Source organism: Falco cherrug, chromosome 6 (genome assembly GCF_023634085.1).
Source record: "Falco cherrug isolate bFalChe1 chromosome 6, bFalChe1.pri, whole genome shotgun sequence".
NCBI classification, from domain to species: Eukaryota; Metazoa; Chordata; class Aves; order Falconiformes; family Falconidae; genus Falco; species Falco cherrug.
In genome coordinates, this window is record NC_073702.1 from 39120134 (window position 1) to 39142998 (window position 22865).

Sequence of the window (22865 nt, forward strand, 5' to 3'; positions counted from 1 at the left end):
CCTACACTTGCCTTTCCTGAACTTCATTAGGTTCCTCTCTGCCCAACTCTCCAGCCTGCCCAGGTCTCACTGAATGGCAGCGCAGCCTCCTGGTGTGTCAGCCACTCCTGCTGGCTTTGTATCATCAGCAAACTTGCTGAGAGTGCACCTTGTCCCCTCATCCAGGTCATTGATCAGTAAGCTGAACAGGACTGGTGTTCAATTATATGACTGATCATATGTGCAGATTATATGTGCACAATCAATCCTTTATACCACTTAGCTAAGATTTCAAACTTCAGCTTGCTGTTAATCAGTTACCCAGAATCTGTTGCAGCAAGGAATCTCTTAGCCTCAAGGAGTAACCCTTACAGGCATCCCTACTCAAGGGGAGATCCTGGTGTGCTGCCATGCAGGAGAGCTCCATGGACCCTGGGCTGTCTGATACTTATGGAGTAAGATGATTGATGTATAGTCATATTTGCATACCAGCCATATTTCAGTTGGTGCATGCTCAACTAGTTCTCAACTTCTGAGCAAGATTTATGGTCCTTAGCTATTGTGTTACCTGTCTCCCCAAGTCCAACTTCAGCCAGATGCAGCCATCATGACCACCGCTGGTGGCTAGTGGCTGTTATTTATGTAGAAAAGGCAGGGGAGAAGCACACAGCCACACTGTAATTAAATTACATCTGTGATGAACAAAATGTATGTTGAAGTAATAACTTTTATTTGTATCAAGTATTGCTGACGGTTTTATCAGTTTAATACAGCCAGCATGAAACCAAAACAGAAAGACCTTGGTCTTCAGAGCTTTCTGAGTGACTGAACCGAAGAGGTTCCAGCAACTCCTCAGCAGCTGGGGGTCTGGAGTACCTCAGAGGATCCAGAGCAAACTCAACATATGGAGACCTCAAAACTCCAAAAGAATTTTAACACCTTGATGCTAGGTTTATGCTCTTTCCCATTTTTATTAATCTTTCCACTTTTAGTTTTTTCTTCCTCCACATCTTATGACTCTCTTCTTGTATTGCCAATATGTCTTCACATGTCTTTATTTTGACCATCAGTTTAGGCAACACATGCAGCATCTCAGTTTCTGACACAGTGTGAGTCATATGTGTAGCACAGATTTTGGGGTTGGAGACAAGACGGTTGGTGGGTTTCTGTTTGTACTGTCTTCCCAGCATATTGAGCGCTGCCTCTTTGGTTATTACTCCTATCAATATATCAGTTCTACTTTTCCTTCAATTTTATTTTTATTTCGTATTAAGATTATATAATTTTGCTATCAAAGTAGCTCATTTTTATAAAGATTGCACAATGCCACCCATTTCAAGTAATAAGATAGTACAGGAGTTGCAACTGATATTATCATAATTATATATCAGTCCCTTTAACTCTCTCTATAAAAATCACTGTAATTAGATGCTTTTGATTTCTTTTTGGTACATATAATTTTCTCAGTGCTCCCTAACACATAACATTCACAGGAAAAAAATATCTGCAGTGATAGTTTGTATGATAGGCAGCAGCCCCATTTGCCTGGCACCACCTCATTAAAAGCTCCCTATTTAAGATGAACTGCTGACACGTCAGAGAGCATCATCCCCTCTCCCCAGGGGAAGCTGGTGATTGGGAAGGAGTTAAGGAAGTGGCATGGTAGCATCACCACGGGAAAGACACACGTTGTGTCACTGTGTAAATAATCCCTTCATGGAGAATGCCACTCGCCAGGCCTTATTTACTATTGCTGTGTAGTGCCATACTGAGACAGCAGAGTACCGAGCCAGAGTAGCCTGAGTCAGAGCTACAGCGGGAAAATCCACTCTGCAAAACAAAACCTTTCCTAGGCCAGAAGCAGAATATATTTATCATAATGCAAAACACGTCAACCCTTTTCCTTTTGCTGGCCATCTGCAACTAATTGGAGGACATCTTGTAGAGATAATTAGACACCTAGCAGTGCAAAGTAGTTCTTTGGTGGTGTTGTAAATGCACTTGAACAGATTTGGAATTTCACTTTTTTCTGAGTTCGGTGACTAGGCATGTCACTCCGAGGTGCTTTTGGAAGTCCCTTCAGACATCTCTCTGCACCTGTAGGCATCTAACTGGCTTTGTAAATCAAATGACTGAACCTGCAGAAGAAGAGAATTTTCTTGTAACCTATTCCCTCTTCTTCCATGTCCTCTGTAAAAATGAAATGCTAATAATCAACTCTAAATCTATTTTAAACATGCCTTCAGGCTTCTAAATGCAATATTTAAGAATTCAGACTTCTATCTCCACTTCTGAGAGCATTTCAATACCATGCAACAGAAAACTTTGTAGACAGCCAGATTTCCTGCAAACTGAGTCTACCCTGAAACTAGTAGCCATCTACCTGGGTCTGTGCAGGTAGATGTTGGTTTAGCAGATCTTTGTATCATATTCTATTGCATGTACATACTCCGAAGTACTTGTAAAATTTTACTCTTAGACTTTTTTTCCATCTCATTCCCAAGTGAAAAAAAGTATAAAGTTATGAAATATGAGTAAGTATATTGCTCATTCTTCCAAATGCTTTATAAGATTCTGGTAGAAAGAACAGAGATGGAAAAAAAAGAGTGTTTCTCCTCTGATGGACCTCTAATGTGTTTCAGATTCTTCTGCTAGAATATTGATCCCCCTGACTACAGCAGGCTTAATGATTTTTAATAGCAAAGGGAACTGGCATTGCTGATCACAGTTACAAGCTTCACATGGGTATAAATGTAACAGTGAGGTCAGAAGCAAAGGAAAATCAGATCAAACTATTTCAGTCACATCAGTATCTAGAGAAAATAAGCCTAAGTAAAAGAATGATGCCAGAGCAGATGGGAGGGATTTCTGTGGATGGAAGAAAGTCTGCAATGGAAGCCTAAACAGATTAAGAGCTCTCATTTGGAAAACAAAGGAAATGCTACAGTTCAGAGTTCTTGGTGAATCAGATTTTTCAAAATCTGCCAGAGATTTGATGCTATTAGCGTATTACAAACATTTTTCTCTACTTAAAGCCATTGTGCTGGTTTCAAGCTTGGATCCGTACTTGTAGTGAAGTTTTTGAAGCTGGATTTTCAGATTTCCTTCTTACTAATGCCAGATTAAGTAAATTTGCAAAGGACCTGATTGCATCCTCCTTTTTCTAAAGATTTCTCTATTTATATTCACTCCTTAACTTCAGGGGAGATTACTGGTGGATAATAGCCGAGTAGACACTGCTGCTACTATGGTCTATTCTAACCCCAAATCAATTACTGCCCCAGACATTGCAGAGGTGGGTGGCATAGGTGCCAGCTTCAACAGCTTGATGTCAACTTCTTCCTTCTCCAGGTCAAAAAAATACCTAACTGGTTAAGTCTTACGGATTTTTAGTCCTTCCATGCTGTTAGAGCCAGAGTGAACAACTAGGTAAAAGGAAATTTCTCTCTCCCTTGAAGAACTAAAATATACAGTAGACATAGTCCCAAATGACAAGTCCAATTTTGCAGATGCCAATATCACAGTGGAATTTGGATCTTGAAACACATGTGAATTTCATGACTTTTTCCTATCTCTGTAATGTAGTAACCAACTATTTGGCTCCAAGTATTCAACAGCTGTGAGCAAAGCCAAATTTTGCAGTCTGTCTGCCTCTGGGATACAGGTTAGCTTACATTAGAGTCCTAGTAAATCCTACAGCTCATATATAATTCTGGTAATTATGAAGCACTGAAAGTACATCTAGATCAGCATGTTTTGGTATGTGCAGACTGGGGAGAAGCTGCATTTTAAATAGCTATAAAAATGCAATACCAGCAGAGAAGTGATGTCAACATGCTGTAATAAATAGTAGTCATTAACTCATGAGAGCTGTTTTTAGCAGGCCTGTGTAATCAGAATTGCTATATACGTCTATTTATTTGCTCATAACAGTGAGTGACATAGTCATCAAAAGTTGTATGAATTCCACACTTGCTTCATAATTTCTTTACACTTCATTTTCCTCTTTCATTGATGTTCACAGTCTTAGTTTGGTTGGGTTTAGGTGGTTGGTGTAAGTATATCATGCTAATCTAAAGGCAGGAGGTTACACAGCAGTATTTAGGTGGCTCCACCACATTTTCTCCATAACCTATATTATGCTTACATCACGAGTTTAGTGCTGAGTGCAGAGTCAGTAACCAAAAAAAATGTAGTCATCTAAGTGCATCTAAGATGCAGCGTGGTACACTCTTTTGCATTTCTTTTAGAGAAAACAGGAATCCCAAACACATGTAGTTTTATTTATTGAAACAGGAAAAGGGGGGGAAAAAAAAGGAAGAAAAAAGATCAGTCCAAAGGTCATCAAATCTCCTTGCCAGTTAAGCTGACTGCAGATCTAGAGCGATTTGCTTAGATTTGTTTCTCCTTAACCATAGAAAATCACTAAAGTGACTTTCCTCTGAAGTGAAACAGACCGTGAAACTTTCAGGGGAGGTATTATGTCTATTTTTGTCTGTCTGGGAGGTACCTAGTGTCTGGTGGAACACGGATAAATATATCAGTATTTTAATAGGCAAGTCAGTGGAAAGTTTGCTGGATAACCTCAGATTCCTTGGTCCTGAGCCTGCCAGCTTGTCATCACTAGCAGGTACCCATGCACTGTTCATCCAGACTTTCCTCCCTCTGCCTGCACGAGAACATGGTACAGGAGTCAGGCCCCAGGGTATGTGAACAGATCTCCAGGTCAGACTCACTGGTAAATGCATCCCCTTTAAATTTAACTTTGAAATTTAGCAGAAGTTACCTGCTGCTGGAGCAGAGCAGTAACAGGACTCTGCAAGGGAGAGGATGGGCTGAATGGGTATGGATCAGATGCCGAGGTCCTGTCTCAGTTCTCATTCAGTCCCTAGTCATGCAAACTCATCTTGATTTTGCTGGGTGGCTGTCACAGTGTGGTTTGTATGGATGAGAGTATGGCTTTATCACGTGTCACACTTGGGGGGCATCAGGGAGAACATGACATGATGTAAAAAGACCTCATTAAAAAACCCGTTACCCAGCTGAAGGGAAATGGCAGTGATAACTGGGCTTCCATAAGCCTTTAACTGTCTGCTCTTCCCCAAAATGGCTTATCAAATTATCTATGAAGAGCATATCTCTTGCCTCTGCAAGATCATACTAATGATTCTGGAAGATACTTTCCAATATTTTATTGAGAAAATATCTCTGACTTCAGTGTCCCCTAAAATTTTCATTCCTGAATGGTATGTAATGAAGCTGTTCAATATACTCAACTAATCCGTAGGATGGAAACATGAAGATTTTAATACCAGCATCAGACAAGCATTGCATAAATTTATTGCTAGCATAGTTAAAGTTTTATTAATAAAATAGAAAAACAAATCTATGGATTTCTGTCTTACTAACATGCCTGCATATAATTGCCTGCAGTACCTGAGTAGGACTATTAAACCCTGTGGGACCATGTGCTATTTTGCTGTTCATGGTTTAAGATAGCATATAAACAAATTAGAAAAAGTCTATAGCAGAAAATATGCAAGAATTACAAGGCAAAATCTATCAAGAGAGCTACAAATATATATGATGTAAGACAGACGAGTCCAGTGGGATGCAATCAAATCTATAAATATCTGTAAGGTGATATAAATGATGGATGGCAACCATTTGGCTGCTAAAGGCAGAATGTCTTGAAGCTAAAAAAGGGAGTTTCAGAAAAAAAAAAGTCTGATGGTGACAGCAGTTGGTAAAACAGACTCTTCAAGGAGGTGACCAAGACGTCCTCCCCCTCACACACAAAACAGCCTGATCTGTCATATTAATGGAAATACAGCCTTACAAAATATAGGGTCAGAGGTATAAGACCTGTCCTTACTTTGATAAACCACAGAAAACACCATGTTCTCCCATGAAATTTGCTTTATAAAGCTGGGATTCAGGAAATCCTGTTGTCCAGACACTTCAGTAAAAGACGTTTTCCACTGTCTGAAGGATACTTGAGCTGGTAGTATGGCACCAGAGTCAGTGGGCTATAGGTCGCCATGTAGGAGATACACGCTTCAGAGCAGAGTTAGGCACAAATCTCTGTGCTTCTTTGGATCTGCATAGGGAGGGCTGTTCTCCAGAGCACTCTGCAAATAAAGCAGCATGAAGAGCCCTAGACTACAACTGGGATACATGGTGGATACAGCAAGAATGATTACAAACAGTAGGGATGGGTGTCATCTAGATATGATGGAAAGATTAAATTATTTATAGTAAAATGGATGAGGTAGCGAAGGAGTGGTGGAGAAAATTGTCTATGAGGATCTTATGTCTGGTTGTGAGAGTATTTTTGAAGGCTTTCTTGGTTTTTCCATTTCAAACAACTTTATCCAAGGCCCAACTTCCACACTGCAACACAGCCACTGTGTACAATTTCACTCACCACAGCAGGAGGCAATGTAGCATATTTTACATGCTGTCCTCAGTTTTAAAGATTTGGGTTTAGTCAAATACCTGCAAAACTTCAGTGAGTCTTACTTTTCTGTTGTTCTCATTTGAGTGTGTTCGGATTTCTGCCCATAGAAATAAGTCAGTCCTCCAAAGGAGGCACTGCTTGAACAGGCAGGAGCCTGCAGCTACCGCTTCAGAAAGGATGGGCCAGTACAGCGTACTGGGCTCTGCTTGAAGGACTTGGGAGAAGAAGGCAAGGCAGAGGGCCAGGAGTGCCTTGAGCACTTCTGTAAGCAGCAAGGTTCTTTGTAGGAGTGAGAGCCATTGCTGGCTGGTGACTTTTTGGGTAAATGGGATTAAGCATTGCTTAAGTTTTAACAAAATAACAGAGGAGGCAGACAGGAATACAGAAATGTGTGCAGACCATCTCTTAAACTCAGCTTCAGAGCAAATCTTAGATGTGCAGTGGCTGTACATCCCCTCTGGCATATGGATTCCTGCAGCCTCCTTCCCATTTGGTCATGAATCTCTCAGTACCTCTCTCCTTGGTGTGGCTGAGCCTCTGAAGAATGTGAGATGATGGTATTTCTCACTGCTAACTAGACCTTTTCTGAGACCTAGGATCAGGCAGTTTTCCTACAGCTTAGTAATATCTTGTTTCTCTTCTCTAGCTTGCTTGCCAAATACCTAAGTATTTTGGACAGAATTTGGTCCTTTGTGGCTCTGTTTCTCTTTTGTGGCCATTTAAACTGTGTTTCTTGTATTTGTCTTCCATATTGATGTAATAATTTTTCCCTTTTATAGGATCTGAATCTGATATACTGGTTTCCATCCCCTGAAGCTTTTTCTGAAAGAAGGTGGGAGTAGCACTGCAGTCATTTTATGGACTGAAAACTCATCAGTCTGAACCAAGGACGTGTGCTAGGGCTGAGCAGAGCAGGCTAAAAGGCAGTGCAGAGCCTTTCCCACCAAGCTATTCTGCCTCCAAAACTGCAGACGTCTCTCTAAAATGAGCTTTTATGCTACCCAGGTGCTATTGAAACAGATTTGTTAATGTTTCTGCATTGCTTAGAAAACGTGTGCTACTGTATAAACACTAATTAATAAGTACTGCAGTTCCAGCTGACAGTTTAGGAGTACAAAGTCAGCAAACAGTTGCAGAGAGTGGGCATGCTCTGTGTGCGGAAAGTTTAATGTCTTACCTGCACGGTTTGATCTGATGGCCAGTCCTTATTTCAGAAAAGTATTGCTAATTAGGCCCGTTTCTCTTAATAGTCATTTCACTATTTTTCTAGAAGATTTAAGCATGGATAGGGGGAATGAATTTCTGGAGCTAATCAAAACTAATAGCCCAGCAAATAGTCCCTCAGAAACTATTAGGCTTGGAATAGTTCTCCTTGGAGACATCTTAAATGCAAAATTATACCATATCCTTTTAAATAATATTAGCCTTTCTGCAATAATTTTCATCCTGCTTGAGTAATTTGACATCGAAAAAGGAACGAAATTAAAACAGATGCTTGGCATGAATAGGGCTTATTTTTAGATAAGGAAATATTACTGAAGGGGAAACCTGTACATTTTCCAGTGGCACAGAACTGCAGAACTCTATCTCTGACACTTTCATTGGAATTAATATTGTAGATGCAACTGTCATGTTAAAATCTGTGCATGCTGTTGCACCTCCTTGCTTCAGAAGAGATGCAAATCCCACCTATAGTCAGTTCTACCAGTGGTGCCCTGAATTTTCAAATATATCATAGATATGGCATAGACTTAATGTGCAAAGGGACGCAAAATTAATTCTCCCTTTGCACATCCCTCCCCACCCAGAAAAGGAAAGTATGGCTACAGGGACATCGCACCACACTGTATTATATGAATCTCTTCTTAAATGTGATTAACCCATGCTTGCACTCTGGATAGGCTTTAGAAAAAAACTTTGAAGTATGTAATAGAAAACGAAGCAGCTTTAAAAAGTGTATAAAGCTCTCTTCCTCCTCCATGTTTTTTTTCCACAAAGTCATCATAAGTTCTCTGGCTCTGGTCAAAAGGAGCTTTACCTACGCCTGCTGCCTAAACACACTGGCAGCCTTGGCTGTGGCCGTTTAAGGTATCGCAGTGCCCAGGTGTCTGCCCTGACCTTCTGCTGGACTTTCTGTTGCTGTAGCCAGAGCAGCAGATTAGGGCTGTATCAGTAGGTCAGCTGCCAGTTTACACTCTTGTATCTCAGTTTCAGCTGTCAGGAAGGGTCACTTGGGGCAGTTGAAGACAAGGCAGATGCTGGTCCCATTTGGGACCAGGAGCAAAAAGAGCCCTTATGCCCCTCCGCAGCGTGACCCGCTAGAGCTCTTCAGTCAGAGCCCCACAACCTACTTTGTATCCATGCCCATGCTGCAGGGTGTACCTTTAATGCTTCCCGATGTTTGTGGTTCTGGCTGTGGAATAAATCCACTAAAACAAAATGAAGGCTTGTTGCTGCAGTCCGTGGTAGTGGCACATACCACAACATCAGGGGTTAAACCACAGCACCAGGATCAGGCACACTTAGCTTTGCCAAGAAGGGAGATGGCTACTGTTGCCCTTCAGGGCAAAAAATCAAGTCAGACCCAAGGAAATGTTTGACTGCAGTCTTTTTTGTTCACTGAAGATGCACAAAGTCCTTTCTCCCCAGCACAGGGAGACCCAACGACAGGCCGCAGTCTCCTCACTGCTAGCTCCAGCGTAGCCTGGCCAGAGCCCCATCCTTTCTCGTCAGGCCTGTATCATTGCTCTTCCCATTAGTGCATATCCTGTTTCTTTTCTGCCTTCTTTCTCACTCTGTTGCTTTTCTCTCAACCTTTCTTTTAGGCTGTTCATTTTCCAGACAGCAAAGGCAGTTAAATTGTCACCTCCTACCTCTTGCCTTTTTCCAGTCTCACAACTGTAGTGATGGAGAACTCCATGTGAGAAGCACAGCCGTCTTCCTCATGCAAGGTCACCCAGGTTAATTTTGGCTGCTTGAAAGTGCAATTTGTATTAACAGGGCTAATTCTGTGAAAGCAGATTAGGGAGTGCTCACACATACCGTTTCTTTGGCAGGGCTGTGAAGGCTGTAAGTCCCAGCTGGTGGATGGTATCAAACAGCTGAGAACTGTAACATCTGCTAATGGAATAACTAAATCCAGAAGAAAATTATCTACACAGTCAGAGGGCATATGAATACCTTCACAAAGCTGCAACAAGCAGATATAAATATATACTGTCTATATAGTTGGTACACCGATTTCAGCAAGGCTTTACCCACACAGAACTGGACTGATACACTCCTTCATACTCATCAGTCCACTCTGGCAAGGGTAAAAACATTGAAAACTCTCTAGTAAGGGAGAATCTGGTGGGGTTTTTTCCCATGCAAAAGACTTGTAAAAAGACCTGTAAAAACTGGCCAAATGCATTAATCAGGATTTTGAAAATATTCTCTTCTGATCCTTTCTCCCTTGATAGAGGAGTTCAGTATTGCCCTGTGATGGAGCTCAACTCATTTTAAAAATATCATGAGGTTCTTACCCTAAATTCTGCAGAAGAAAAGGCACCTTTTCTTTCAGATAGTGAAATACGCAAAGGATGTGATAGTCAAAGAACACACAAGTCCCCTATTAGAACAAAGGACACTACTGCATGTGTTGGAACCATTTTACTCTGGAATTGTTTCGTCTACTGATGAGTTTCTAAGCAATCCCTGGGTGTCCAATACATAGAGAAAAGTCTATTTTGTTGTATGGCTCAGTTTCTTATTTTTCTGAAGGACAGCAGAATACGTCTGTGCTTCATGGCTCTTATGTGCCAAAGTACAACAGAACTCTTGTTACCTTTTCAGTTAAGTTAATTATACAATATGATGGCTTTCTGGGTTGGTGCGTTTCATCACACATCTACAGAGATAAACAGAAAAGTAGCATAATTACATACTAAACCTCCGCACTAGTAGCAGAGAAAATCTTCCCTTCATTCTGTAACAGAGGATGTTTGTGTATACATTTTAGTTGAGTTCAACTCAGAATGAGCTTGCTAAAGAAAAGACAGCGTTCCTTGCACAGGAAAAGCTGCAGGAGGTTCACAGGCTGTCACAGAGAGGAACAGGGAAGAGTCTGTCTTCAGGCAAAACACAATGTCTCAGAGGAAACAGTGACCAGGATAGCAAATGCTCTTTGTTACTACATGAAATATTTAGACATTGCATAGTTTTGCTCAGCTTTTAATCAGGGTTTAGGAGTGTCATTGCCTATCTAAAATTCAGAAAGACATATTTATCTTGCCAGCATCCAGCAGTAGAGCTTGAAAGCTACTAGATAGCAAAAAAATTAACTGATAGTATTCATTCTGAGCAAGAGCAGACACTGTGTCACATGCTGTGGCCATGTGTGGTCTCAGGTAGGAAGTCTGAGGAGAGTATGGCAGTTCCTGTATCCAAATCTGTAACATTTAATGGTTTTTTCTGGTTTTAGCATTGTAGATTCCAGTATATAGGTAGGAAAGAATCCAGAGCCTTTGGTCCTCATTGAAGAAGGGTAGCCAACAACAGGCTATCCTTGTGGGGTCTCTCTGGGCAAATGGGTCCTAAGATTAATTTGAGGACCATACCTAACTGCTACATCCGTTGAGTGGGAAGTGCCACATATGCTGTGGTCTGGTCTACACAATCTACACTGACTGAATTCTGCGGACAAACCTAAAACCTCTCCATACACAGGCTGTCAATAGAGTTGATCTTCAAAAATTAGAGCTAATTAAACTCCAAAGCAGGAACAGTAACACCGAAATGGAGAGCCAAGTGCCTGGTATGGATGTCTGCTCTGGTAATGGCTCACTGCCAGTCAAAGCCCTCTGGAAAGCGCATTTCTTTCCCCACCCGAGGAGATCCTGGGGGGGGGGGGGGGGGGGGGGGCACCAGCACTCAATGCAGTGGCAGCATAGCCCCGAGGAGCCAGCAGATGATTGCCAGGTGCCCCCTGAAAAGGACTAGCAAGAAGAGCACCTTGGTGTGTTTCCAGGAGGCAGAGTACAACCTCAAGATAGACTTTGTAATGTCTCCCTCACCTTCTCTGACAATTTCTAAGTCTGACTTGGTGAACGCTTTTCAAATTACAGTCGTGGCTGCTTCATATATCTTGGCATTGACCCATCCAGGAAGGGAGATGTGTGTGTAGATAAGCATGTAGGATTGTGGACCAGGTGTTCCACGGTGATTTTGGACTCTTGTGCCCAGAAGCGTGTGTGTTGCTGTCTGGAGAAGCACGTGGTTACTGCACAAGCGTGGCAGAAGCCCTGTGCTTTTGCCAGGAGGCCAAGCAGTCTGGGCAGCTGGCTGGCGAGAGCAGAGGGAGCCATGCTGGGGCTGCATCCATCCTGCCTCCCTCCTGCTGTGTCTGCACAAGGTGCTCAGAGCATGCTTTTCCTCCGTGTTATATACAGAAACACACTGAAAATCAGAAAGTACAGCTGCACAAAAAGTGCTTATAACACCTGTCTAGTGAAACCACTCCTTTTCACTTACAAAATCATTTAATCTGATACTTGTTGAGAACATCAGAACTACTTGTGAATATCGCTGGGAGCCCATGGTGCATCTTCCTTAGCTCCTGTGTTCAGTAAGGAGCCCTGGGCCTGCATTTTACTGCAGATCATTTTGGCACTAGGCTGGGGCAAGATTTGCAGATGTTCTGGGGATGCAGCACCTCGTGTTGTGATGAGAACACCTCGGGGCACAACAGGAGGCAGCAACCACCAGCCGAACCATACTGACATGGCAGCTTCCCTCTTTGGAAAGTCTGGTGTGCGTTTTAACAACACACCAAAACATTTTCTGAAGGCTCCTGGAAGACCAGGAGAATGGGGTATGACCAGAAGAATGGGGTAAGGAGCTTCTGTGGCCATTGCAGCACGTGACTAATGCAAGTGTGCGTACTGCAGCCAGTCGAACTGAAGAGAGATTTCTGCTAAAGTCAGAGCAGCTACCTCCTTTGCTACTTTATTAGTCGTGGGCCAAGGGTAAGCCACAGGGACACTGAAAAGAGGTACCGTCAGGGTGACAGTCTCCCACCGTGGAGCGAAAAAAATTGTTCTGGTCTGCCCAACCAGACCGCTGAGAGGAATTTAGCAGGTCCCTTCACAGCTCTGTAAATGGCTTGTTGTGTGGTTTGGAGCAGCTTGTCCATTTAATCACTGTATTGCAGCTTGTGCACACATTAAAGCAAAAAGCATGCATATTTAGGAGGACTGTCTTGTGATTTATATAGCATATTGTGAATTAGAAGCATTACACATCATCTGCTGCTGTTGCTACCAAATCAGTAGCAGACTGCTTCAGGTTATGTTATTTCGAGGTTTTTGTCAATAGCTGAGAATATTTTTGGTTTGCATTTTTTGCAGGCCATATATATACATTTCTAGTCCTGCATTATTAATAGTTACTTAAAATTTTCCACAGCTCTGGATATTTCCTTTGACAGGAAAATACAAGAAAAAAGGAATCTGGAATATACTGCTTGCTACAGTGCCGTAGTGACAGTAGTACTTTACATATTGGTAGTAATACTTGCTGCAGTAAATTGTGCTGGTTTGTACAAGGCAGGCAGATCCTAACAGGCGCACATGTGCGTAACTCCATTAACTTTACAAGAGCTATATTAGTTTAGCCAAGGAAGTGGCCCTGAGGATGTTTTTATATGTTAGAGTTATTGGCTGAGTGGGACACATTCAGTCACTGTGGTTGTATTTATGAGGAGTCATTCAATCAGGGTTTCACTGGCTTTTTCAGAATGTCTTGACTAAACAGGGAGAACAACAGTATTCTAAGGAGAAAATGCTAGTAGAATTTTTTCCACTCACCTGTTTTTGAGGTTTTTCTTTTGTTTATTCAAATGTAGACAACAGCCATCTACCTGCATCAGCCCCCTGTTGCACTTTCACTTGTCACGCTGCTATTAATTCAAAATCAAAACACTGATATGGCTTCAAATGCATACCTCAACCATGGACAACTGCATTGCAACGTCATTATCACTGCAAATGCATGCCAGTCATGGCAACTATGAAACCTCTGAGGATGGCACTTCTCATCAGTGCTCCTATTACCTGTATTTGGGATGTCAATCAAAGAGCTTTGATCATTTGCCTAGTTGAGAGTACTGATTAATGTTTCTCCCTTCACAGATTTAAATGATAAATATGAAACAAAAATTAGCTATAAAATAATCCAAGCGAGGTCTCAGTATTTTGGAATCTCAAATGCAACTGCACAGGGAACGGCAAAAGACTCATTCTACTGAAAACTCATAGGAGTACAGTATTTTGGCATGATTTCTTACTGCTGTTCTCTAGCATTTGAGAAGTGCCATCCGAAGAGCAGCCTTTCCATGCAGTAATGCTCTCTAAGCAAGAGGTGTCATGTTTTTCTGAGATCTGCTGCTATAAAACTATAAAGTTTTAATGTCTCACTATATTCTTTGCTAAAGCAAAAGATGATGAATACAAAGAAGTGATATATAAAACAGATTTCTCTTTAGCTTAGGAATGGGAAGAGTTTGGTTACGTGGCCAAATGCCATCCCTGGCCGCTCTCTTGTTCATCACAACAGCATGGCCTGAAGAGCCAAGTGATACCAATAGCTTCAACTCAGATCTTCTCTGACAGTAAATGTCTACACATTTTCATTTCTGACAAACCCACCCGATAAGTCATTTCCATTAATTTATCAGCAGATGTATGAGCATATGCCAATATTATGAACATATCCATTTTTTACATCAAAGAGGTCATTTTAAAACTATTAGTATTTTAAAACTCTCCAGGTTGTTTGATTTATAAATGACGCTTCTTTTAACTGCCATTATTTATGGGCAAACAAAACTATAGGCATCAAAAAGAGGGCCTACGCCTCCAGAATCTAAATTATTGCTCTATCTGGTTTTAGCATATAATCAGCTTGGCTGTCATTTGCACAGGGTTTGAGCTGTTCTTTCCTACAGTTATGATTAATAGAAGATTTTTAAATATTGATTTGTTTAAACTATAGAAATTGCTTGGTTTGTGTTTAGTGCTGCTAGCTGATATCTTACTATACTGTGCTTCATTTATTCCAGATAATTGATAAGAGCAAGAGAGATCCCTCTGAAGAAATTGAGATCCTCTTGCGATATGGACAGCATCCAAACATCATTACCCTTAAAGATGTGAGTAGTCTTTGAGCACTTCAGCATTAAAAGATTTTCACCTTATGGTCAGGGTCACCTTCTAGTTCATGTCTGGAAAATTCTTCGCTTGAAGGTCAGAGCTAAAACCAGACCCATTGAAATAAAGGGGGAAAAAAGTGACTTAAATTGCTGGATAGCAGTTGAAAGACCAGTCAGGTTATAGATTCTTCAGTTACTGTCTAACCAACTATAATAAAACCAAAGGGGTACAGTGCTGGAGAACAACAAAATGTGTTTGGTTTTGCAGCACTTTTCAGAAGCGAGATCTCCCTGGCTGGGTGTTTGGGAGCAAGCCTCTGCGCACACAGTGTGCTGGTGGGCAGGGGACACGCTTTCACGAGCAGCACCCGCTCCCATGCAGCTTGTGGTATCTGCATTGTTGGGAAGAGGACAGCTCACAAAGTCTCTAGGGTTTCTTTCCCCTGACAGTGTTTTAATGCCAGGGAGCCTGGCACATTCTACTGAAGCAGCCTGAGAAGATACGAAGGCATCTTTCTTCAGCATTTCATACGAAGAACAGCCTTTGCAATGCTTGGGTGCAGTAACAACCTTTAGTCAGAGATGCTTTACTTACGCTGCCTGCAGCCTCACCTAGGATTGTCCACATCATGCCAGATTCAGAGTTTACAGAACAAAATCCTCCTGGTGTCAGTGGCCAGTATGTTATGGTTCAGACCTTAGAGAAGTGTACAAAAAATTTCTAATCGCATGCCCTTAGGAAAGTCTCACCTAATTCATTTCCTGTTAAAAGAGTATCTTAAAATCAATGCAAAAGAGGTATCATATTCCTTTCCAAAAACATTTAGCATTGATGACTATAACACCGCCTGTTATTGCAGTCTAGATAAAGGATTATGACATGAAAGGGGCTGTCTTCCAATTTAGACAAAAAATATCTCACCCCTTGCAATTGACGCTGAAGGTAAATACATCTTGTGGCTGATGTCAACAATATATTCACCAGAATTGCAAATATAAACTATATAATGTCATTGGAAGAGGTCTTGGCCAACAGAATAATACAGTTCATTTAGCTGATCATGACTCAAAGGGAAATATTGATATTTGAAATGGCAAATGTTACCATTTAGAAGTGGAAAGAGAAAACACTACTGAGAAGGAGGCTTGAGTGAAAGCCAGCAGACATTTCAGGCTGTGTGAGGTGGTGCTGCTTTCAGCAGCTTAGTCTACTCTGCTGACAAGATAGCAGATCAGGAAAGCTACATTTCTGTGTGGACAAATCAGTGAGTTGCTACAGATACAAGAAAAAAGTAATGGTAAAGTAATTTTATAAAGTTGCCTTTTTTGTTGTTACGTGTAATAAGCACATTTCCCGCACATTAGCTGACATTTTCTTCTTCCAACATCTCACATAAGCAAGCCAACACTGTGATTAAAGGACCAACCTTTACCAAGTTAACGAGTCCAAAATAAACATTTATTCTACTGCTCTTCCAGGTCTATGATGATGGGAAATACGTGTACCTTGTGATGGAGCTGATGCGGGGAGGTGAGCTCCTGGACCGCATTCTTCGGCAGAAGTGTTTCTCAGAGCGGGAGGCCAGTGCGGTGCTGTGCACCATCACCAGGACTGTGGACTACCTGCACTCTCAGGGTGTAAGCACTGCTTTATTGGCTGTCTGCTCAACCTTGTTAAAATCTGACTTACAGAAAAAGCAAATAGCTGTGATTTGTCTTCTCTGAAATCTATATACCTTTTTCTCCCCCCCAAAAAAAAATCTTTCTCCATATTTATAATTCCATTTGGTTTGTGAAATAGGTTCATGGGCTCTTCACTCCTTTCCCAACTGAACTGCAGTATGTTGAAGGGTTATCTTCACTCCCAAACTACACTGATTTTCAAGTTCACGTACCTTGATGAGATACTGCTTTTTTACTTTTTATCACAGTCACTGTTGCAGTACCTGATCTTTTAACAGAATTCCAAATAGGGTAGCTGAATCAGCAGATAGGTAATAAAATCAAATGGTCAGCTTTCCAAATGAAGTGACAGTCTGAGCAGCTGATGGGAAAGGATTCTGACATGCTGTTAAAGAGCTGGCTTTTAAAATCTAAGCTCTCTATATATGGTAGTTTGAAAATCTCTCCTTTCCCACTTTTCACAGACAAGCACTTTGGATGACTAGTCAAATATCTGCTGCTTTTTCTGTTTCACGGTTAAAACAAGTGCATTTTGTGCTTAGGCTTTTATGTTTTCATGATAGTTTTTCAGTCTTGCTATAAAAAATAAAGGTTGCTATCCCACAACGGAAATGCAGCATGTCTGGTAAAACACAGCCACTTGAAGTTGTGTGCCTACAGAAAGGACTTTTGTGAATACATTTGGAAATTAGGGAAAAAAGAAACCTTCCTTTTGTGTGTGAGCCACTCATGTGGACAGTTGCAGGAAGACCCTTACACACTTTCTTCTTTGCCTCTCAACTGAATGTTTTAGGGCTTTCAGGTTCCAGGAGACTCTGACACTGAGGTGTTTGTACAGCAACGCCCACTGACTGCCCCTGGGAAAGGTGTCCCTCCTTAGAGTAGCAGTCTCCATCTTAACACACCAGCAGAGGCTGTCAGACACGTTCTTTCTGATTTAGCAGGCTTTAACCTTTTTTTCCCCTTCATTTGCCCAAGGCTTTTTAAAGCAACTTTTCTCCAAAACTTAAATATGAGCTCTTGACCTACCTCAACCAGCAGACCAGAAATGGCAGCCAAGCCTGGATGCTCCCTGACCTCCTCTCCTCACCTGTTACTCACTGCTTTCTTGCTAAGGTGGTGCACCGAGATCTCAAGCCAAGTAATATCCTCTACATGGATGAGTCAGGAAACCCAGACTCCATCAGGATCTGTGACTTTGGGTTTGCCAAGCAACTGAGAGCAGAGAACGGGCTGCTCATGACTCCCTGCTACACGGCCAACTTTGTCGCCCCTGAGGTAGGATCGCATTTCAAAGCTGTGAGTAACACACATGTCCAAGAAGCAGTTCTTCCTACTTCTCTCCCTTTTCCTCACTGCCTCTACAAGAGCAGCAAGGCAGGAACCAGGCTACCAGCACTTGCACAGCCTCTGTTACCATAACTTTCCTATTCCTGGTCTTGTCAGGGCAGTTGTTTTTCTCCTGACAGAAGGTGGTGTCTGTCTTGGACCAACATACACGATGCTTTGGCTCATAGTACGATAAATACCAGGTTTCTCTCTAGCTGCTTGTGCTTAGGCTGTTTCCCCTCTAGGGCACTGCATCAGAACAGGATAAAACTTAAGAGGGAAAACTTGAATAAGAATCAAAAGAAAAATCCATGCATTAAGTCCTTGCACGCTGAAGTCAGTGAGAGCTTTATTGTTGACTTCACTGAGCTATAGAAACAGCTCTCCTCTTGGGTTTTCCTACTACCAATCCCTCTTATTATGGGGGATGTAGGAAAGGGCCGTTTTCCTGTTTTTACAGATGGGGAAATGGAGGAAGACCAAACAGCTTGCCCCAAACGTGGAGAGGTGGCTCTGCATCACTGGCGAGAGCTGTTCCTTTCACGCAGCCCCATGGGAGTGGGTTTGGGTCCCACAGCTGTTTGAATTATTTGGGATGTTTGCTGTATTAGACCCTTGAGCTGTTTATAGCTGCTTCCTTCTGATGGAGGAGCAAGAGGTTAATTTCCTGGGTAATTGTCCATTTCTTGGAGCGATGCTTATCAGCAATTTTAGTATTTGCAATACACAACTCCAGATGTGTGTCTCCCTCTGCTTGTTACGGTCCTTACAAGAAAAATGCAGAACTATTGCCTTTCAATATTTCATCTGTCCTCTACTGCCAAATACCATTCTCTCAGTTGGTATCATTCTGCATTCTTTCCTTCCCCGTAACTCTCCTCCATCTAATGTTAATCTATATGGTATGTAACCAGGAAGAGGAAAATCGGATGATCTTTCTGTACAAGGTGCTTTCATGGTACCAAAAGTTAAAGGAATCACACCCTTACAGCATCAGGAGAATTTCTTAAACTGAGACCACTGCCGAAGCAATATAAATTCAAAGCAGATTTTTTTCAGCAAAAAACCTTCCATTGCCAAGACAGATTGGTTTGTTATTTTATTGCTGTTTGTTGGGTTTTCATTTTAGAAAGTGGAATGAGCAATTTAAATTTTATCAAAATACGTAAAAAAGTTCTGTGGCATCACAGCAGTTCAGTTTCTAAACCAAAAAATAATCATGTTCACGAGATTTAAAGCACTCAGATTTTCTCCAAGATACAATGCACTTAAAACAGGTGTAGCTACTTTGCATGATGGGCCATTTTGTTTTGTGTCTGTAATGACAAATGTTGCCAGCCCAACGCAGTTTCAGATCAGACTCTTCTGATCTGAACTGAGAGCAGAAATCACTCTGCCAGATATTTGTGATCAGTAAGACAGTTCCTGCTAGTGCAGGAAACGTTGGAGAGTAATTGAAACATTACCAGACCTGGCAGAGGGCTTACATAGAGCCTTAAGTGCTCTTACATTTTGGCCGTGATATAACGCTGCCCTCCAGCCTAGACTTGACTTCCACATTCCGTGAGCCCCGCTGCGACCTCTGCAGAAGGGCGACAGAAAGTCGGCTGAGCTGATGACACAAGAGGACAGTGGCAGAGGAAGGAGGGCATGTTTGCCCACTTGGACGTCCCTTTATTTTGGAAATATTTCGTTTGGGGGTTACATGAGACTCTCCCAGAGAAAGACGCAGCTGCCACCTAGTGCGAGCAGTGCTGCGTGCAGGAGCGCGGAGCGAGGCAGGGCCAGGAGGGAGAGGCAGCCTCCCCTTTCCCTACTGATGCAGCAGGGTCTTTTTGGATGAAGTGAAAATTTTTTATTCTGCAGTTCTCCTCCAAAATGCCTGAAGAACTACTGGTTTTGCATTTGAAATTATGAGACTGTTTACTAGCTTTCATACCCATACGCATCCCTGCTTGTGTCACAGCTGAGAAAATGCTATATTTGCAACATTGTTAATCCAATAAATCAAAGCCTGTAGAAGTAAAGGGGGTTGGGGTTGGATAAATATTTCAGCCATTATCAGAACTGGATGAACCCAGGGGAAGTTTGTGGCACTACCACGTGTGGCACTAAGAACCAGCTCATGCCTGTATTTCGGATCCCATCAAATTCTTGAGGTGACCTAAACCCCTTCATGGGTCATAAATCCATCAGCATCCATTAGAGCAGGACACCACTGCATCTTTGGCAAAGCTCTTTCCCTGACTGATTTATTTCTAAGACACATGCCTGTTACTGTTTGATAACATCTGCCCCATAGATTGAACACTAACCTTTTTGGCCAAGGTTTCCCACACTTGCTCCTGCCAGCTCAGTGTTCTCACTTTAATCACCAGAGACCTGCTGGACACATTTTCAAATAGCAGCAACATTAACCGATAACTCTTACTAGATCCTGTTGTTATCCATGGGGTGAAGTTGCTGTTGATAAAAGGTAACTGACAGCAAAGCTTCCCCAAGGCACTAGCATAGCGTGAATGTCCCTGATACCTGGCAGCGTTGTTGCAAACTGCACGATAACATGCAGCAACAGCTGCCCATCATTCGGGGGTTGTGTAATCACTTGCTTAATACCCTGCTCCACTAAATATCATCACTGCCCCATTTTTCTGTCATTTGCCTTGGACTTGGTTGTCCATGGTTATTGGAGGAAGACAGTAATGGCAATGAAAATGTAACTGTTCAAGAAGCAATGAGAATGGCTACACCAGCGGATAAATGTTGGGTATTCAGTCTCACAGGTGAAGCAAGAAACAACAGTTTTTCAAATAACAAAGAGCTTTATCCCATAAAAACTAATATTAATAGAGGGATGCAGGAACTAAAGAAACAGAACAAATAAAACAGCCAGAGAGCGTATATATGATGTGCAGGAAAGAGGGACAGAAGCACAATATTACCAGCTTTGTCAACAAGAGGAAATGCAGCTTCTTCTCTGGGGTTTTTTTTTTCCAGGTAGCAAATGTTCACTCAGCAGCATACCTGGCAGATGGTTTCCTTACCACTCATCATATGTAAAATCTGTCGAGACAACATTTTCTGAAACTGTTTTTTCCCAGCAGTGCTTGGTCTTTTCTGTGATAGACTTCAGATAGCTGAAATCACTCCTGGGTAAAAAGGCTGCAGGTCAGAGAAATACTTGCTGATTTTGTACGTTCCTTTTTCATGTGCTTTGCAAAAAATTAATATATCTACTGATCCATCAGAAGAGGACAAAATTCTCCTTGTGTGTCTGAACTGAATGAACAGAAGGGTAGTTTGCTTTTACCAGCAAGCGGAAAAGCTGGAGGTGGCCCCTGAGCTTTCCTGTGCCACAGAGAAACAAAGATCCTCCCCTAATCTCTGCCTCACCTAAGTCACCTAAGTGCTGCCTCACTTGGTGACTTCACTTTCACTTGGGCTTGCACTGCCTCCAATAGGCATTTCTTCTACTATTCACTTGGCATAAATGAAATCTAGATTTTACCCTTACTGCCATAGCTCACCATCCTGTACCAATAATGAACCTACTGATCAGATCTTTGCTGAGTACCATGGGTCTTGTTTTCCCCATCGGAAAAAGATCAAGTTTTAGCCTGTTATCTGTTATGTCCAGTCTAAATGTGGCTACTTTTCTGAATACAGAAGTAAGATAAGAATAAGCCTTTTAGCTTTCTTTGCAGTTGTCATACATCTTTATTAGTCTGACATGAGATATGTGTTAGTGTGCATCCATTTGTTGTATCAAGTCCAAACTGAGCTCAGACATGCTTATCACTGTCACTCAGCCCTATGCTTGTTGCATCCACAGTGTTCTGGGAGACCTTTATGTTAGGAGGATATGTATTAATGGGCTTTTTTTAAGAAACATTTTAAAACACTGAAATGTTGTTCTGCTTTGCTGTGTATTAGATGGTCAGAGAGGCTTCCACCAAACTGCACTCGTCTGCCTCACTGTGGAGGTGACAGATGTGCTGGACCTGGATGCTAACCAGCTCATTCTAGCCTGGGCTTCACCTTGCTCCACACCACTACTGAACAGTTTGATCCTGAGGCAGCCACATGTTCAAGCCAGTTATGCGGTTAAGCCCTGGAAATGTCAGCAGATATAGCCACTAATCGGTGCTTTTTGAAGATCAGAAGCTAAAAATGCAGGAATGCATATTAACCTATTTTCATCTCTCTCTTTCCTTCACACAGGTCCTTAAACGCCAAGGTTATGATGCAGCCTGTGACATCTGGAGCTTGGGGATCCTACTGTATACCATGTTGGCAGGGTGAGTGAAGGTCTACCTGGAGCAACAGTCTCCAGTAGGCTCAGCACTTCAGCACTGATTAAGCCAGAAGGGAGTGACAGAGAGAGACAGCAAACTGTCTGGCCTCCTTTGAGAAGTGTGCTCAGTTGTATAAGGCAAGAAAGTAGATGCCAAGACCTAGAATTAGAATAAGTTTCCCCAGAACGCACACAAATATCTTTGACACTTTACAAGGCGTTTAGGTTTTTAACAGCCTGTGCCCATAAGCAACTGATACCTAGACTCCTGAAAGGCTCACTCACCACTTAAGCAAGTGTGAAAGTTTTACACTAGGAGAGGAGCATAGGAGTATGAAAAGCCATACTATGTTCACCTTATCCATAACAGGATGTTCATTCATTTCTATTAATGCATGTATTCTCTTCAGCTTCATTCTTCTTCTACTGTTGATATTACTGTAGTATCTGAGTAACTTTAAAGGCCCCCAAAAAACCTCCAAACATAGTTTTCATATGATATTTCAAAAATATGCTGCAGAAAGGACAGAAAGTACATGAACAGACCAGCAAGAACAGCAACAGGCAGCAGGAACTTTTGGGGGGTACTTGGCAAAAATACTGCTATCAGTGTGTTGACTGAAGTTAAATACTGACACAAAAAGACCCAGAAAAAGAGAGAGACTGAAACAAGCAGTGAAGGACAGGAATAAGTTTTGCTGGGGTGAATGGAAAACACAGTGGGCAAACCCAATCTGGAGTTATCAGGCCCCTGAAATTAATTTCTCAAGGTCTGGTATGTGCACATTTGGTATGCACATAAGTGCAACTTGAAGTGCAGCTTGAAACTTTTTTGGTGACCTCTCACAGCTCTTTAATCTGCTTCCTGATCATTCAGCTGTGGCAAGAAGCTTGAATTCATTCCTAGATGTATACAGAAAACGAAGAGTTGG

General features: G+C 42.0%; 1 protein-coding gene across 3 annotated transcripts in view; it reads left to right on the plus strand.

Moving 5' to 3' along the window:
- RPS6KA2 (ribosomal protein S6 kinase A2) overlaps positions 1-22865 on the plus strand; it is a 321408-nt gene that overhangs the window by 287613 nt on the left and 10930 nt on the right. For all 3 annotated transcript variants that reach the window (XM_055714505.1, XM_027810973.2, XM_005443111.3), the window contains 4 exons: positions 14538-14627; positions 16107-16265; positions 17427-17588; positions 21861-21937. In XM_055714505.1, coding sequence (XP_055570480.1) covers positions 14538-14627; positions 16107-16265; positions 17427-17588; positions 21861-21937 — 488 coding nt within the window. The remainder of the gene's footprint in view (positions 1-14537; positions 14628-16106; positions 16266-17426; positions 17589-21860; positions 21938-22865) is intronic.